General features: G+C 38.7%; 2 protein-coding genes and 1 pseudogene across 2 annotated transcripts; 1 reads left to right on the top strand and 2 right to left on the bottom strand.

Annotated features, from left to right (window-relative positions):
- The first annotated feature begins 3,218 nt into the window (after positions 1 to 3,218).
- Positions 3,219 to 11,923, top strand: LOC103967713 (serine/threonine-protein kinase Aurora-3). Its single transcript, XM_009381007.3, has 8 exons — positions 3,219 to 3,368; positions 3,739 to 3,788; positions 9,034 to 9,343; positions 9,444 to 9,686; positions 9,781 to 9,876; positions 11,086 to 11,300; positions 11,391 to 11,463; positions 11,588 to 11,923. Exons 1-8 carry the CDS (start codon positions 3,219 to 3,221, stop codon positions 11,684 to 11,686), a joined length of 1,236 nt encoding a protein of 411 aa, XP_009379282.3. The 3' UTR covers positions 11,687 to 11,923.
- An 815-nt stretch (positions 11,924 to 12,738) lies between these two features.
- On the bottom strand, positions 12,739 to 14,217 carry LOC125473136 (annotated as a pseudogene).
- A 410-nt stretch (positions 14,218 to 14,627) lies between these two features.
- LOC103967711 (growth-regulating factor 9) lies at positions 14,628 to 17,986 on the bottom strand. Its single transcript, XM_009381005.2, has 3 exons — positions 17,434 to 17,986; positions 15,686 to 16,345; positions 14,628 to 15,379 (listed from the first exon to the last, which is right to left on the bottom strand). The coding sequence occupies exons 1-3, from the start codon at positions 17,744 to 17,746 to the stop codon at positions 14,964 to 14,966; spliced, it is 1,389 nt and encodes a 462-aa protein (XP_009379280.2). The 5' UTR covers positions 17,747 to 17,986; the 3' UTR covers positions 14,628 to 14,963.
- Between the last annotated feature and the right edge of the window lie 220 nt (positions 17,987 to 18,206).

Raw genomic sequence — 18,206 nt, 5'->3', positions numbered from 1 at the left:
TTACAACATAAATAAATGCATAACAGACACAAATTGGAGGCACGCACTCATAAAAGTAACAACCTAGGTACTGAATGACCCATCAATGTAGGCTAGCAACAACTATGGTGACAGTGTGTGTATCACAGCTCAATCAATTGCATCTTTTACGTCATGCTGCAAGATTTCGAAGCTTGTTGGTGTCAATTTCTCAAATTTTTAATGAGGAATTGTTGGTCCGATTACTATATTAATGTAGTAATTGCACTTATAATTTCTCATGCTTTAAAAATCATATGCATATGAGATGTAAAACACCCATATTATAGTAAAATTTGTCGACATCAGCCTCTAATGGTCAAATTTTGTTGACACCCACCCATATTATCTGCTAAATTTTGTTGATTGTAATGTTTGTGCAACCAAATATGACTCCAGCAAGTTCATTCTTCCTCAAATTTCTCATGGATGAACTACAGACCGTGCTCTAGATTAAGCTTCTGGTAGGCAGATGTTCAGATAGACATTCTTTGATCGTGATGTTCGTGCAACCAAATATGACTCCAGCAAGTTCATTCTGTCTCAAATTTCTCATGGATGCAGTGTAGGTAACTAGGAGGTGCAGTATGTGTTCTCCTTCCAGCCCCCTATTTTCAGATGCAAACTGGTTGATGAGTAATTAAGCTTAACATATATTAACGAGATATTATGTTTCCGTATTCAAATTTGCATGTTTCCTATAAAGCTGAACTCTCTTCAACCCCGCTGTCTTCCTACCCTCTTTATTTCACTTCAATGCAAAAATCTTGACAAAATCTACCATTTTAGAACAAAGTAGCCCTACAAGGCGCTTCTGCTTCGCATCCTTTTATTTTCGAACACGTGCACATATGCACCCTAATTCAATTATTTACATATATAAAGGTGCGCATCCTAAACCTAATTCATTCGATTCGGACATGCAGCCACCCTACCTTCCTCGCTCGCTCGCTCACTCTCTGAGTCTCCATCGCCTCTCTCTCGTTCACGCAGCCAGCCAGCCACCTAGTCTCCCTTTCTCTTCGTCGCTCCGTATGTGCAGTTTTTTGGTATGCCTTCTCTCTCTCTCTCTCTCTCTCTCTCTCTCTCTCTCTCTCTCTTGTGGTTTCAGGCTTATGGTGCAAATTTTTTGTTTTCTGTGGTTCATTTGGTTTGTTGATTTCGGTGTGCAATTTCTGTTTGTTGGGGAGATTTTTGGATGCAATATCTGGGACAACGCAATTTCTGTTTTTTCGAGTGATTTTGTGTTTGTTATTTACTTGAGTGTCTAAGTTATCACCTTTATGATCGTTACTATATCTGTAACATGTGTGATTGATTGAGCTGTTATACATACACTTACACTATGCCTACATTGATGGTTGCTTGAGTGCATAGGTTTTCAACTTTAAGATCGTTATTGTATCTGTAGCATGATGCATATTGATTGAGCTGTGATACACACACTTTCACCACAGTTGTTGCTAGCCTACATTGATGGGTCCTTAAGTGCCTAGGTTGTCACCCTTATGGATGTTTGTTCTCCAATTTGTGTAAGTTATTTATTTAAAAAAAAAAATTTGCAGGCTATTGTAGAACCGATGAACAACCTGAACCCGAACAAGTGGCCCATAACCCCACCTTTGCAGACCTTTTTTGAACCGTGTGGGGTTCGGATTTTAAGTTAATTTTAGGGTGGATAGGAATATGGTAAACAACTTGATCATAACCCCACCTTTGCAGACCTTTTTTGAAACGTGTAGGGTTCGGATTTTTAAGTTAATGTCAGTACTTAAGGGTGGGTATTAAACAGCTTGAGTTGATCCTATAATGCCGGTCCAGCTTGTTTTATATCTAATGGGCATTCATGCTACTTCAACTTAGTGGAGGATCATATAATATTATGTTTGTAAGCAAATGGCAAGCCTGTATTGGGTAGAATGAGAAAGCATGTGAAACTATTTGATGGTGCTTTTGAGAGGCAACCTGACCAAAATACCTTTACAGTTAGATTGGCGTAGGAAAACCTTCTCCAGTTACAGGTAGGTGAGGTGATCCTCATTGGGAACAATATCTTAGGGCCTACTTTCTACACGTTGTCTGGGCTTATATAATACTCAATACGAATATGCGTATAATGCTTTGTCATTATTCATCCCTCATGAATGACATGAACGCGATTGGTGAGTATTTATGGGGCATAGCTGCGTAAGCCAACATGCATGACGAATTGTCAAGATGGAAAATGAACGCTATCATATGCTCTATTGGTAAGAGTTATAAATAGATTTTATATATTTTGTTTGACTTGGTTAATATTTTTTATATAACGTGCATTCTCTGTATTTGCCACAGAGCATATACGACTCCTCCATCAAGAGTTTATAGAAGACATTGAGCTTCCGACGGAGTTGTCATTGATGGGGTGGTCTCACGTCCTACACAAGGTATTATGAGGGAACACAGTTCGAAATAGTCCAAGCTATACCAACGGTAACCCTGGCCAAAGTTGACGTAAGTATTTTTAACCTTTTTTTAACCTTTTAGACATGATTGTGCATTATTTTCTCTTTTTTTTTCTTTTTTTTTTTACTGTAGTTCATGCAGCATCCCTACCAAAGGCTCACTCTATAGCCCTATGCTGGTCAGCTTGGTAGAGCATGCCCGAGGACACTTTGCATTAACTTCTTAGACGTCACCCCTCACACACCGGACATATGCCATTATCAGTTTGGTTTTGAGGATGTAGACCTGGCCTTGATCCCTCTACTTCACAACGTCGAAGTTGACTTCCCAAAAAAGGGACCAAAGAAGGAGAGGAACCTAGTTGAAGATGCAAAGGTCAATCTTTACATGGATGCGTGGCTTGGCAGGAATCCGCTGAGTGGATCGTTGCTTGGTAAGACCCCAGGTCTACTATTGTGTGCATTTTATTAATTTTTTTGTGTTACACCTCCTAGTTGGGCACGTCCTCCATGGATGGTGGATGACATGGAAGAACCATAGTTGGAGGATGACTTGCCCACCTAGCTGTTGTCGCCACAATTCCCATCTCCCTTAGGCAGTACACCTACGACAGCGATCACCCCTTCACCGGATGTCGTGCCCTCCCCACTGTTGTCTCCACCATCATTGCTGCCACATTCTCCAGCTCCCTTAGGTGACGGTCGGTCGATGAAGACAGAGGGGTGGTGGCAAACACACCCGCGACAAAGACGACGATGGCAGAGACTGCGACACAGACGGCGGCGCCAACAGCAACAACATCGAGGATACTAGTGTATATCAGGAAGATAATGAGGGGTCAGGATGATGCACTGTCACTTGTTGCACCGTCAGTAGTTGATGCATCGCTAGTTATCGTCGAGATGGTAGTTAATGCCCCCCGAGAAGCGTAAATTTAATTCCACCGCGAAATCCACTATCAAAGTCAACCAAATGATGATGAATATTATTAGTATTAGTAATTGTTGTAATGTTGTATTTTAATTATCGTTTATTAATTTTTATTTAGTGTTTTAATTATCGTTTGTATTAGTAATTGTTGTAAGATTGAAGCATATTAGGTAGACTTATTTCATGTTTCAATTTTAAATCTTTATCATTATTAAAAAAAATTAATTGTTGTTCCATGACACAACTAGAATTATGCTCATTGCACACCATTTTTTGCACACCCTTTGTATTTGGTGGCCATAGATATAAAGTTGCGACTCTTACTATTTTTTGGTGGCTTTACAGTGGGATGCCACTGATATCAGTGGCCGTAAGAAATCAGCCACCAATTATTGGTATCTGTTAACTAACTTTATTTCTTAAAATTACACCAAAGACTTTTTACATGTTTTTTTCAACTTTGGGACCTATTTTTTTTTTATTTCTTTTTCAGTCTTCTCCTTTTTATCTGTCAAAAATAATTGTTTTTTCATTTAATAATCCTATTCTACAGTAGCTTCACCCCCAAATAAATAGGAAGTTAGACAACCCTAATTTTCAACCCAGCCGTTCTCTCTCTCTCCTCCCTGAGCTCAACTCCTCGCCTCCTCATTAACCCTTTCGATGGGATCAACGGCTCAATGTGGGATTTGGTGAGGGGAAGGCATGTGGCTTATAGAGAGGAGGAGAGATAGAGGGCGAGGGGAGGGGGGATGGGGGAGGGGAGGGGGAGAGAGAGAGGGGGGATTTGATGAAGGGAAGGCATGCAGCTTGCAGAGAGGAGGGAGGGAGGGAGGGAAGGAGGAGAAGATGAAAAGCAACTGCAGCAAGTTCTTGGACAAGGTCGCAGCAATAAAGACCCCTCAGTAGCAGATTCAAGTCAATATGGGTAAACATTGATATATAAGACTTATTTATATGTTAATAGTATGGTTTCTTTACTTTTGAGATTGGTTGAACAACAGCATTTTCTACTTTCTAGAGTTCATCCTCTTTATATTAGCCCAGGCCGACTCACTCCACTCTGTTCGAAGATCTTCAACTTTTTCACACAAATTGCTCAAAAATTCCTGCTCTCAAACATCTTAGATCCCTCACTCAACCTTCTGGCATCAACACCCCAAAGATATATTTCTCTCATTGCTTTCAGAATTCAGTGTGTATATGTATGTATATGTATATATATATATATATGCTGACATGTATACAAAGACATTCACATATGGTAGAACTAAAAGGACGGTAGAATGCTTGAATAATGGAATAGAGTTGAGATTACGGTGAGAAATGACAGTAAATAGCTATCACTATGTGAATGTCTTATTTTCTTTCACTATGTAATAGCTATCACTAACTTTTGTTTTTACTATCTTATTGTATTTCCCATGTTGAGAGATAGAACTAAAAGGACAGTAAAATGCTCAAATAATGGAACAGAGTTGCAATTATGCCCGAGGTATTTGGTAATCTTTCTACTTTAGCAAAGCCAAATTGCATTTTGTTTTGGAACAAAGAAAGATGCTCTGTTAATCTAGGGATATGACACCCTTTGGTTTTTGGATAGGATTTGGTGCATTATCGAACAAGAGCTTTTTTTCTTTAGAATTATTGAATCGGTGCTTATGTATGATGTTTGCAGATGTTACAGTAACAACTGCCAATACAACTTGAGAGAAAGATCATATTCCTTAAGGTAGTCTTCTTCAGGTATGTTATCGTATGCGGTGGCTTTAGTTGTATGGCCATATGAAGCTGCAGATGCAAATATTTCTTAAGGTAGTCTTCTTCACTATGAATAGATTCATACACGCATACTTATTCACACTTGCATACAGACTTTGGGGTTGCTAAGGTATTTCTTAAGGTATGTTACCACTCTCCTTAGTCTACATATATGCAGTGTGCAAAATTACATCAGGTTTTGTTCCATCCTTCTGTTATACTCCTATATAAACAAATTAACATAATTCATCCTAGGGCTATATAAATTGGGTTACTAATTTGTTTATGCATTTCTTTGTTGATCATTTCTATTTTCACCAATTTTTCATCCTTGTCAAGTAGGTTTTTGTCAAGAGTTACTATGATCAACTTCTCTTTTACAATTTCTGTCTTCTATCATTTTCTATTATGTAATTAAAATGTCATATCTTACTGAAAAATAACGTCACTGTTGACGACCCGCAGCATCGCGCGGGCATCAGTGCTAGTTTATTACTAAGTCTTAATGGTGTAAATGAATTCAATTAGACTCACTTTTATGTTTTCTATTTTGTAGCTGCCTTGATCATTAGTTGGTGATCTCTTGTATTGGAATTTCCTGGTTTTTTGAGTTTCTGAAAAAAGAGAAAATGTTAATGCATTTATATGTGTGAGTATGCACGCACTCTTCACTGATATTTCATTCTCATTTATGTTCTCCCTCATTCATATGTAAATGCTTTGTTGTATCTTGTCCTCTACCCATTGGTCATAAATATAGTATCTATGCTTTCTTTATCTTATTCTTGAATACCCACGTTGATTAGGAGATCATTTGTTGTTTCAAGGTTGAAGGTGGTCTGCATATTCATGAACTTGTCAATTTAATATGTTCTTAGTTGAAGTTGCAGAAAGGTTGCAGTGATTTTGTGGAGATTTTTGTATGGCAAATTATGACGGCAAACCCCTTGAAAATCTATTTTTCCCTAGTATTTATATGATCATATATCTCAGTGTTGTCCTCAACTCTAATCACTTTCAGTTAGACTTGAGTTAACGTTATTCTTACGAAATTTGTGGGTTTAATTTTAGGTGCATGCTGCAGCTAATGATCAAATTCAAGTTAAAGGAAACAAAGGGTTTGAAGGCTTTTTAAAATTCTATAAAATATCAGTTATGCAAATTTATAGTTGTATTCTTATATTTTAATGATATAACAATTTGTTTTCTCACCAAAAATAGAAAAAGAAATATGATACTCCAATTTGGGTGCCCACACAAGGCATCCTTTTTTTTAATATTATTTTGCAAATTTGCCACCGATGTGAATTAGGGTGGCACTGCAGAAAAGGCACCAATGCAATATTGGTAACCATTGTTACAATAGAGTCCTCTACATAGTCCACACTCTCTAGTTTAGTGGGTGCTTGGTAGCCATAGAGGTTTGCCACCAATGTGAGTGGTAACACTTGACAATAGCCACCAATGAAAAGGGTGGCTTATAGCCAAATTTCTAGTAGTGTGACTTTCATGTTTGATGTGGTACGTTTAGTGATTTTTCATTATTTATTGTAATTTAAATATTTAAGGCTAAAATATTCATCAAAATAAATTAGGATAACTTACATAAATTTTATTTTTATAAAAGTTACCCAAAAAAAAAATAAAAGAAATTAGGCTAAAACCATTTTCTAATAATATCAGCCTAAAATTTTAAGCCAAAACATTGGAGGAGAAATATTGTTTTTGAGTTAGAACTTAAACTTTTTGAGCTAACAATTGAAGTTTTAACCCACACCATTGTTGGAAATGTGCCCTAAAACCAATCATATGATGATACTTTATGGACATTTCACATGTTAAACTAATCTAGTTTAATATTAAGGGCAAACATTATTGTTTGAGCCGTCTCATATAAATGTTATATGCTTAAACGATAAGTCCAAGGAATATGTGATTGGAAGAATGCGATCTAAAGAAGTTAGATTCATGAGACCATTCTTTCGTTGACACATCCTAAACGTTCCTGATCATAGGATTGTCAATTGGGCATTAACAGTCCGTTAAGATCAGTACGTGCTATGTCTTCTCTCAGGGAGAGTGACTAGTCTCGAGTCATTGGTGTGTGTGACATCAAGACAAGTACGTAGGTGCTCAATAGAGAATGAGTTCACTGAACACGATCAACAAAGAGTTTTCATATTCATGTCACATGAGAACTCATGGTTGGGATAATGCAAATTAGTCTTTTGACCTGAGGCATCACAATTGTCTTATGGTTAGGTCCTTAATCTTTGATTATGTCAAAGTCACTCCATCATGAGGGTGTCCATGGCATCGTTGGGGTTAAGTCATTTAACCATGGAGGCAAGTGAATGCGCAACAAGGGATCTCTAACCTTCAAACTGTTTGAGGGAGAATACTCTATGATATGATTTAGAATCTCTGGCCAGAGTATGAATGAGATGTTGGAATGCGTTCCAGATCACATTCAAGGTAATCATATAAGTACAAGATTCACATTGGATAGTAGACATGAATAAACTATCAAACCAAACAATGTGGTCAAGAGTATTGTATTAGAGAAATACCGTATTGCATTTGTAATCCTAAACTGAATAGGTTCTCCACCTCTTCTGATTAGCTTGGGTAACCATGACATGCTGCTAGGCGTCAACCATGGTTTGTGGAAGCCCTAAAAGTGTATTATCACTAACGGGAGAATTGAAAGTAAGTTTCAATTCACAATCGATTAGAAAGAGTTTTAATCGCACACTGCCTCGCTAAAAGGAACCTAATGGATCGTTCACCGAGTAAGGTAGAGTTTGAAGAAACAATGGAGATGAGTAAGAATAATTAAATGGTTTAATTATTTATCTAAGGCTAGGATTAATTAATATGTTAATTAATCAAACGAATAAGTTCGTTAAAGACCTCGGGTTAGTTTTGGGCCGCAAGGCCCAATGGGATTTGAATGTCAAGCCCATTAACTCAAGTTGTATGACAACTTGAATAAAACAAAGGGCTTGAAAGCCCAATAAACCTATAGGCCGGCCATGTGTAAAAGAATAGGGCTTTTGGTCCATTAGGTCACTTATTTGAAGGGACTATATAAAGGACTTTATAGCCTAAAATTTACTAAGGGTTATTTTTGGGGAAAGGATGAGAACACAAGCTCTCCTTTCTCTCAAAAATTTCGGCCACTTTGGAGGGATCATCTAGCAATCAAACTCCTCCAAGGTCACTCATTTCTTCTTCATTATGCCTTGGTGATGAATCATTAGAGGTTCTCACTTTTGGGAACTTGGAGAAACCTTTTCATCCATCCAAATCCATGGATCTAAGATGCAAGGAATGAAGGCCCTCTCTTTGGGTGATTAGTCTTTGCTTATGCAAAGAGGAATCTACAAAGGTATTGATTTCTCAACTCACTTTGTTTTGAGTTGAGTCTTGGTTCACCTATTTACTAGGCTTTGAATTTCATGGGTAAATGTTTTGTTTTAAGTGCATACAAGCATGATTCCGCCTTTAATTGTTAATTGCATGCTATTGATGTTGCTTAAATGAACATGTTTTTCACAAATCTTCCTTCAACCATTGCACATGGTCTTAGCACACATCTTACCTATTAATGTAGTTAATATCGTGTGTATTAAAAAAAAAATGTTATTAGCACTTAAAAAATCTCATTATACACTTCTCATAAGTGTATTTTTCTTTTTAATTATAAAAAATTTAAAATGCTAAATGAGGTTTTTTGAATGCTAATAACAATTCTCTAAATAATAAAAAACACACACACACATTATTTTGTTTTTTTTTTTTTTTAATTTAAAGTACACACATTATTTTGTGAAGTTTGGCAATATCCATGAACTTTTTGATACTATGCTACTGTAGCAAGGACCCACCTGAGCAGACCAAAGAATCGACCAAAACGGTGCGCCTCAGTAGTGGCGGTAAAAGGAAAATTCAAAAACTCCATATACTGGTCCGGTATCTCTCTCTGGCTTTTCAATTCCCAGAAACTCTCCCTCTAGAAAGAAAAATCCCAGAATTCCATTCCGGAAAAACCCACAGGAAAATGGAATCGAAAGCCCAGAAACCGCAAGAATCCTCGAAGAAAGATTGGTCCTTGCGAGACTTCGAGATCGGAAAACCCCTCGGAAAGGGGAAATTCGGCCGAGTCTACGTCGCCCGAGAAGCCAAGGTATCTGAATTTCTCCTCAATCGAAATCCAAAAACCTCGAATCCGAATCCATCGATTAATTTGATTTCTGGGGAAATTTGGGTTTTTTTTTGTTGGGCAGAGCAAGTACGTAGTGGCATTGAAGGTAATATTCAAGGAGCAGATCGAGAAGTACAAGATTCAGCACCAGCTGAGGAGGGAGATGGAGATCCAGACCAGCCTCCGCCACCCCAACATCCTCCGCCTTTACGGCTGGTTCCACGATGACGACCGCATCTTCTTGATTCTCGAGTACGCTCACGGCGGAGAGCTCTACGGACTTCTCAGGAAAACTACCTACCTTTCGGAGAAACAGGCCGCCACTGTATGTATCCCCGTCTCTCTCTCTCTCTCTCTCTTAAATTCTCTCTCTGGTGTGTGTGGTTTGGAAATTAATGGGGTTTCGTGTGATTGTTTAGTATATTTTGAGCTTGACTGAAGCGTTGGCGTATTGTCACGAAAAGCATGTGATTCATAGGGACATCAAGCCTGAAAATTTGCTATTGGATCATGAGGTATGAATGTTTTGCTACTTCTTCTCCCTACCATAAATCTGCCATTCTTGTTTTGTTCCGGTTTTCAGTATCTGGATCATCTTAGAAGTTGGAAATAGAGATGAGAAATGTGGCTCTTAATCTTTTATTTCTGCCCAAAATTTATCCCACAACGCTCATCAGTCAATTAATGTTGTACATATTCTAGTTCCACATTGTAACAATGACTACAATTTCACTTTTTCTGTGTTGAAATTGTTGGTATATGGTCCAGCCCATGATGAATGTTCTTGATTATTCTAGAAAGCAAGTGAGGTGACTGGAGCATGCTAGACAATTCTAGCATGTGTTAAGTCGGTTCCCATGAAAGAGCATGCATGTGCTAGTTACTTCTAGCAAAGTTTAAGTCTGGTGGTGCATGCGTATTCTAGAAAATTCTAGCATGTAAAGTAGGATGGCTAGTCAAGAATTTTCTAAGCTAGAGATTTGTAGAATATACTAGAAACTAGAAACTAGTAGAAATAACCAATCAAGAAAGAAGAGAGTAGAAAAGGATCAAGTCCAAAGCTAGAGTTCCACTCCAAGAGTTAGAGTGAGAGTGTTCCACTACACATTGTGTGAGTGAAGTTTAGAGTGATAGAAAGTGTGTCTGTGTGTGTTATACTTTCGTGTATCCATCAAGCCTTGTCTTTGGCTTGGTAAGACTACTCTTGTTGTATTGATCCTTGTTTCGTGGACGTAGGCATAAATTGCCGAACAAAATAAATTCTTGATGTCCATTTTCTACTATACTTTGTGCATTCTCTATCTTGTAGTACCGACATTCCTAACAGAAATTTCGTTTTTGGTTTCCAATTAGTGACAATAGGAACATCTTCAATTATTCTGTATTTGTATGATTTTCTTTCAATTTTATAGAGCCTTTACATCTTTTAAGACCAATACTTCTAATGCCATTAAAGCAGGTCAGTAATTTTGGTTTCGGGGTTAGCTTTAGTAGATGTGATTTTCCTTATGCAATTTTAGGAGAATCTGAAACCAAGGTTGGTTTTCCAGTCCATACAGGGGCTTCTTATTGCTGTCATTGTTTGTCCCTTTCGGTTTTTGAACAACACCGTGCCTGGTAGTGATTCCAAATTGCACAGCTATGTGAATTCTTTTCTGGGGTCGTTATCTTTGAACAAGCTGAGGACGTATTTTGATGAATTGATTATGAAATTATTCTTGTAGGGTCGATTGAAAATTGCAGACTTTGGATGGTCTGTACAGTCAAGAAGCAAGAGGCATACCATGTGTGGAACTCTAGATTATTTAGCACCAGAAATGGTGGAGAACAAAGCTCATGATTATGCTGTTGATAACTGGACTTTAGGCGTTCTTTGCTATGAGTTCCTCTTTGGTATTCCTCCCTTTGAGGCCGAAAGTCAAAAGGATACATTCAAAAGGTATCAATAAGTTTTCTGTCTTCCTCAATCAATGTGGTTTCCTGACATGAACCGAAACATAATTGGATAACAAGTTCATATTGGATGCAGGATAATGAAGGTTGACCTAAGCTTCCCAGCTGAACCTCAAGTTTCCGCGGAGGCTAAACATCTCATTACCAGGGTAAGTTTTTCGATGGTTATGTTCTTAGTGATAGGTGGGCGTAAATATAAACCTCTAGCAGTAGTTTTCGGTATCAGTATCCGTCCATTGCCTTCCTTCCTGAAATAAGTCGACCTCTTTGCAGCTTCTCGTCAAGGACTCCTCAAAGAGGCTGTCTCTTCATAAGATCATGGAACACCCTTGGATAATCAAGAACGCAGATCCCTCCGGCATTTGCAAATAGCTTGCGTTTCTTGCTTTCGTCATGCTCTAACCATGGATGTGAGCGCAGCTGAATTTTGTAAATTTCGGTCAGAATCTCATCGGACAAGAGGCGATATATTTCTCTAATATATGCTAAGGAAGTCTTGTATCTTGTAAACATTGATCACATCAGTTGCTGGCTGAGTATGCTTTAATATACTTCTCAGTTCTCACTGTTCCCAGTAAATAGTAGACATATATCTAAAGGTTTTGTGACTGTTCTGGTTTGTGTAAATTACAGATTGCATTAGTTGTTGAACTAATTAATAAATAAGCGAAACGACGATTTTGTAAGAGGATTATCGCTCATGTGGTAAAAAGCATTTACTTTTGCGTTTGAGGTGTTGGTCACGACTCGTGAATCGTGATTATAAGGATGTAGAGGATTTTAAAGAAATACTGTTTGTTACTATTTTAGCAACCACCCGCACAACAATTTCTGAGTGACCTCTCTCCTGTGTATTTATGTTGCATTGTCCCATTTCTCATGACCCCTCACTTGAATTTTGAAAGCCTCTCTTGATCATCAAATATCTGGACTTTTGTTTGGTTCCCAATTTTAAATTTTTAAGCATAACATATATGTATGTATGTGTGCGCGCGCTGTGAATAATCCCACCAGTTTAGACTAATTCAGTGAAGAATATTGCTCAAATTAAAAAAAATGATAACACTTGTATTCTTCCGTGAGACAATGCACATGTCTCATTATTTGCGAATAACGTATAATTTTATAATCGAAACGATTCAATTTTTAATTTTCATTTAAAGATCATTCTTATAAAATATTATTTTAATCAGAGATTGTTTAGTCATCCAAATGTACATAACAAATCGACAGTGTGAGTATCAATTAACATTCATGAATTGATCTGATGCATTTAGATAACTAAACGATCTCCAATTAAAATGATATATTTTTTTTGTCTAATAATCTTCAAATGAAGATTAAAAAGTTGAACCGTCCCAATTACAGAATTCATATAATGAAGATACCTTCTTCGCAAAGAATGAGATATGTGCATACCGAACCTAACGGTTGACCTCCGAATGCAAAAGCGAAAGATTCAATACCGCGCGAAAGGAAGAAACAAGCATTAACCTGATGAAAAACGTCTCTCCGTCTCGGCTTATCGTAGCTCCATTGTTCATGCTACCACTGGCTGCAGCATTATCAGAGGCCGACGCCAATCCCAGCTCCCTCTCGGCTTATCGTAGCTCCATTGTTTGATAACCGTTTGATTTTTAACGTGAAAACGGAAACTAAAATCTGAAATGATCATCTACGACCTCTTAATTCATATAGTTACTAGAGGAAGATGAACGTCTTAATTACTTACCTGGATTGTCTACCTTGAATCTAATGGTAGTCCAACCATTTACACCGACAGCGAAAGTGTTCTGAAGAGGAGGATCAACAAGATTACATGTCAAAGGGTCCTTGTCCTTGCATTGGATGATCATCCCCGGACCCCTGCCACCAAATTTGTCCCCTGAAACACAATCTCCACCGTTGAATATCTCACCTCCGTCTCCTGCTTCCGTGTCTGTAGGTTCAACGGCAAGTCCTGAGCTGTAAAATAAAACAGCAAGGGCGGGAATTTTGGACAGCCAGTTCCATTGCCCCCATTGACATGGTAGAAATAAGCTTGCAGTACGTCAATGCTGAGGTTGACAAAGATAGTTTTGTTGACACTGGCGGCAAGAAGCGTCCCAGTAGGCCTGGAACATGAATTATTCGGGTAGGGTAGTGAGTTGATGGAGAGTGTAAAAAAAAAAAAAAAAGGTTGATATCTTGAGCAGCACGTCAACGGGGTGCTTGTATCTTGAGTTTACTAGTAAAGTGAACCGATGTGTTAGTGTTGTTACGGGAAGGAAGTAAGGGCGGAGTTAGAACTTCCATTGTATTGGAGTATGGCGGCGATGGTTGTGTTGTCATAGGCTTTCCAGCACCACCAACGTAGGCTTCAGCAATCATGAAGTTGTTGTTCGGGCCTCTGGTCGGCATATAACAAGAGGCCAATGGTTTGGCCGGGAGATATGGTCACATAATCTGTTGAAAATGGCTTGGTGCAGCTAGCAGCTCAGCCCACAACTGTGACGACGTGATTGGCAATGGCAAAAAACAGAATCTGTTGCTCGGCGGAGTTGATTAGTCTTAGCAGGTAGGGTTTGCCATAAACAACTATGAGCTTGAATGTGTCTGCTTCTGGAGTTGGGAAAATTTTTAGGTGTACCGGGTACACCTAATTTTTTTGGTGTACCCTCACTCATTAGAATTTTTTTGGTGTACAAAAAGTGAGGGTGCACCAAATTTTTTTGGTGTACCCTCACCATTATGAGTGAAGGTACACCAAATTTTTTTGGTGTACCGGGTACACCGAAAAATTACTCAGTTGGGAAAATTTTACTCCTGGAGTTGAGCAAGGAAGTATTAGGGTCCCCTCCATTTTGAATCGTTTCATTGTAAAGCTGCCCGATATCTTCCTTCCACGTTTCCACCACTTTCATGCAAGCAGAATAATTAGGATCGTTTGGAAATGCTTCTCAAGAAACAACTTTTACAAGAAGCGCCTTCATTAGAACACATCAAAAATTTTAACAAAAATCCAAGTACTTTCCTTGTAACTACCCAGAAACCCTTTTAACTTTTTCTGTCAAACACTATCATAAGCATTTCAGCGCTTTCATTAGAACGCATAAAAAATTTTAACGAAAATCCAAGTACTTTCCTTGCAACTTCCCAAAACCCCTTTTTAACTTTATCTGTCAAACACTATCATAAGCGTTTCATAAAATTTCGAAGTGTTTATGATAAAAGCCCTTTAACAAAAAGTGGTTTTTTGATGTTTCAATGGCACTTGAAAGCATGTTTATCTAAGTTGGCAGGCTGCTCATCTATATGCTAATACAAAGTTAAGAAACATCATAACACAACATTGACTTGGCATACATTGTACAAGATTACAAGAGAGAAGGTCGACCTTTCGATGGACAAATTACATGCAAATCAACCCACATTTGCGGTCTCCGAAAACTAACAAGAAATACACTTTCATATCTTTCTTCGGAGGAGAAAAAACGATCAGATACCACGAAATCTGAATTACTATTTTCCTCTCAGAACACAGTATTTCTTATGCCCTACAGAGAGACTTCCTTTTTCTTCTGTTGATATTTTCCTGAGGATACTGGTTGCGGCAGAAACACAGAATTCAAAATTTCGGATACTTCAGAATGATGGAAAATGTAGCTATTTATGAAGAAACATAACTACCCTCGTAAGCAGCAAGGCTGGTGTCTGTAATGGTTGTGTCACTATCGCCGCTGGAATTGCTTTTTTCATCATTTTGCATCGGTGGGGGCCTTGCTGGGATGGACATGCTGAGATTTGTATTGGGGATTGCACGATCAGTTTTTTTGGTAGTGGATATCGTCTGAGAGATCTGAGCGGTGTTCATGGAAGCAGCTGAACTAGAAGGAACACCAATTGGCTGGGAGTCTTTCGTTTGCCTCTTTGCTCCTCTGTGGACATGCAGACCACAATACTTCTGGTCAGGAAGAACATCCCTTCTGCAGCGCCACTTCTTTCCATCCGTTCTCCTACACCTCCTTGGTTCAAGCTCTGTCCCGCTACTATTGTTGAAGCATACGCCATTGGAAATTAGAAAAGCTGAAAACAGTTGAAAACTGAAATAAATACACAGATACTCCAGTTGATTAGAAGGAAAACCTAGAGAAGTATTTTAGTAACTAAAACCATTTTGTCATCTTTTTTACAGGACATAATTTGCCTACGTGATTTCAATTCTGGCACACTGTTGGCCTCTTTTGTTAAGAAGTCACATCCATACCAAACTCAAACATTGTTGTGTAGAAAGTTTCTCAAAACCAACAGTTATCCTTATTAATACATGCACACACATATATATAGCAGGTGAGAATAAAAACATGTTTTAGCGCAATGGTTTGATCTTACTCATTTGTCTACCCTGAAGAACGCTCTTTGGGGAGAAGCCCAATCCTGGTGATATAGTACTACCAACAATGGTGCTATTTCTGTTGAGGCTGCTTCCTCTGATCATGCAATTGTCACCAGCATGGCTGCTACTATAGTCTTTTACACCAATGCTGATGCTATTTTTGTTGCTACTGCTGTTGGTGGCAGCGGTTGGTCCAGCATGCGCAATAGTGACTGCAGAAGCAAGGGATGTAGCAGTTCTATTGGCAGGTATCATGGCAACGGATGTAGTTGTAACAGATCGGATGTTTGTCTTACATTCTTTATAGCCACTGGAGGCAGTGGTTGTACCTTGGCTGACACCAATATTATCCGAGGATTGGGCCTTAAGATGAAGGCCATTCGGAGTGGAAATCTGAACGTTTGTCTTTGAACTGCAGAATTCAGCATCTGAATTCTTGGGTTGTTTTGCGCTGGAAGGAGAAGAGGTTTCAGAAGTTTCCACATGCTTTCTTGAACGCTGGCAGCCTCTGTGCATGTGTTGCTGACAGTATTTCTGACCAGGAACTACACTCTTACTACACCTCCATTTCTTTCCATCTGTTCTTCTGCACCTTCCCGGCTCAGGATCCATTTTACTTCGATAGTCAAAGCCCCCCACAGGATTGAATCCTATAACTGAAACAACCAATCCAAATAAGCAAAAAAACCAATCAACTGAGAAAAATCCTTCTCGAAAATCAGATTCATTGATATAAGTTCACAGAAACAATCATTTCACATGACATAGTTCTTATTATTTTCAAGTTCAATTCCATGAACCCTGTCAACAAACTCACATTGTCAATGTATGAAGCGATGCCTCGAATTACTGGTCCCAGCAAAAAATTTGAATTGTAATACACAGAACAAAACCATCTTTGGGAGGGAAGTTCACAGAAACAAATACTTCAAATGACAATAATCGAAAATATTTAAACTCATTACCACAAAACCATGTCAACAAAACACATTATCTATCAGCAGTGGCGGAGCCAGCATGAGGTCATTGATTGTCCTTGACCGCAGTAACTTCAAAAACCCCATGTATATTTGTTTGTGTAGTGTTTTTGACCCCTATAAATAGCTAAGGCAAACTAAATTACAACATCCTCTTCCTACTTCTATTTTCTTTTATCATATTTGTCTTCCTTTTCTCTCTTCTTGTATGAAATATTTTAGTTGAAAAACCTTGGTAGTCTTCAACGTTACTCCACAGTACCCTACATCCACCCTCAACAAGCCTCTACAAGCAATAGTAGATGTCGACATATGTTGGCGTAAACTTCCGGCATATGTTGACAAGTGCCTACTAGGTGCTTGACAAAATGGCCCTATGAAGCTTTTTGGTTGATATTATGACTCCATTATTTGAAAATCCTGGCTACACCTATCGGTGGATGAAGTGATAGATTCGAATTCCAATACACAGAACCACCTTCAAGGAGGGAAAAACATTTTGCAGTAAAACTAACAGAAAAGCCTGTCAATCTTTTAATCGTTATGTTTTCAATATTTAATGGATATGTTGTCGATATTGCAATTGAGATTTGATTTCCGATCATTTTAGCCAGTTTCCCGATAGTGAATGAAACAAAAATATTAGAACCCAGTTCAAATTTCTCATAACGACCACCACAAAGCAAACAAAATAACCACAAAAAAAATAGACAATTCAGTAAAAAAAAATGAAATCCCATCAAGGAAAAGGCAAGAATTTAACTTACAGGTGGGGAAGTGCTGATAGATAGCAGCAGCATTTGAGGAGCCAAAAGAGGCAGCCACACTGTTCCATATTGGAACCAAAAGCTGAAACGGCACTGGTACCCCGGCAGCTAAGTGCTTATAGATAAGCGCTTGTTCCTCCAGCTCATGCAGCTGCGCAGCCGTAAACCCACCACCACCACCGCCACCACACTTCATCTTCTTCTTCTTCCCGTTCTGACCACCATAATTACAACCAACCCCAATACCAAGTCCAAGTTTCACCTCTTCTCTCTCCTCTTTCGCTCTCCTCACAATTCCATCCTCCATCTTCATAAACACATTCAACAGATTCACAGACAAAAACCCAATTCAGTTCCTAACTCGATTCTCAAATTTTCAACACAAATTTGATGAACCGAGTGAATGAAATCTTTATATATATTATATGTATACAAATATATTTGCTTTGTTTTGTTTAAAGCGGGTTGTCAGAGAGAGCACTGAGTCGCTGACAACCCCTGCCTCTCTGTTTCAGACTTTTTCAGTGTCCGCAGGCCGAAGTTTTCAGACCAACTTTCTCTTCCGCTTCTCGGGTCGCTTAAAAACCATTGCGCGTGCTCTTCACGCTCCAATAGGCGGGTCGGCCATTCCTTCGCTGGGGATTTACTCCACGCGCCTCTCAGCTGGACCAGGGCGCCTGCTTATCTGGCAGCAGCGGAATCCCCGTCTGTCGACACGTCATCCGGGTTTTATGTTGTGTGGGACCTGCACGTACGTTATTTTTCTCGGTTTT

The sequence above is a fragment of a genome, unplaced genomic scaffold (assembly GCF_019419815.1).
Source record: "Pyrus x bretschneideri cultivar Hongxiangsu unplaced genomic scaffold, Pyrus_bretschneideri_v1 Contig8, whole genome shotgun sequence".
Classification (NCBI taxonomy): Eukaryota; Viridiplantae; Streptophyta; class Magnoliopsida; order Rosales; family Rosaceae; genus Pyrus; species Pyrus x bretschneideri.
This window is presented reverse-complemented; position numbering and strand designations above follow the sequence as displayed.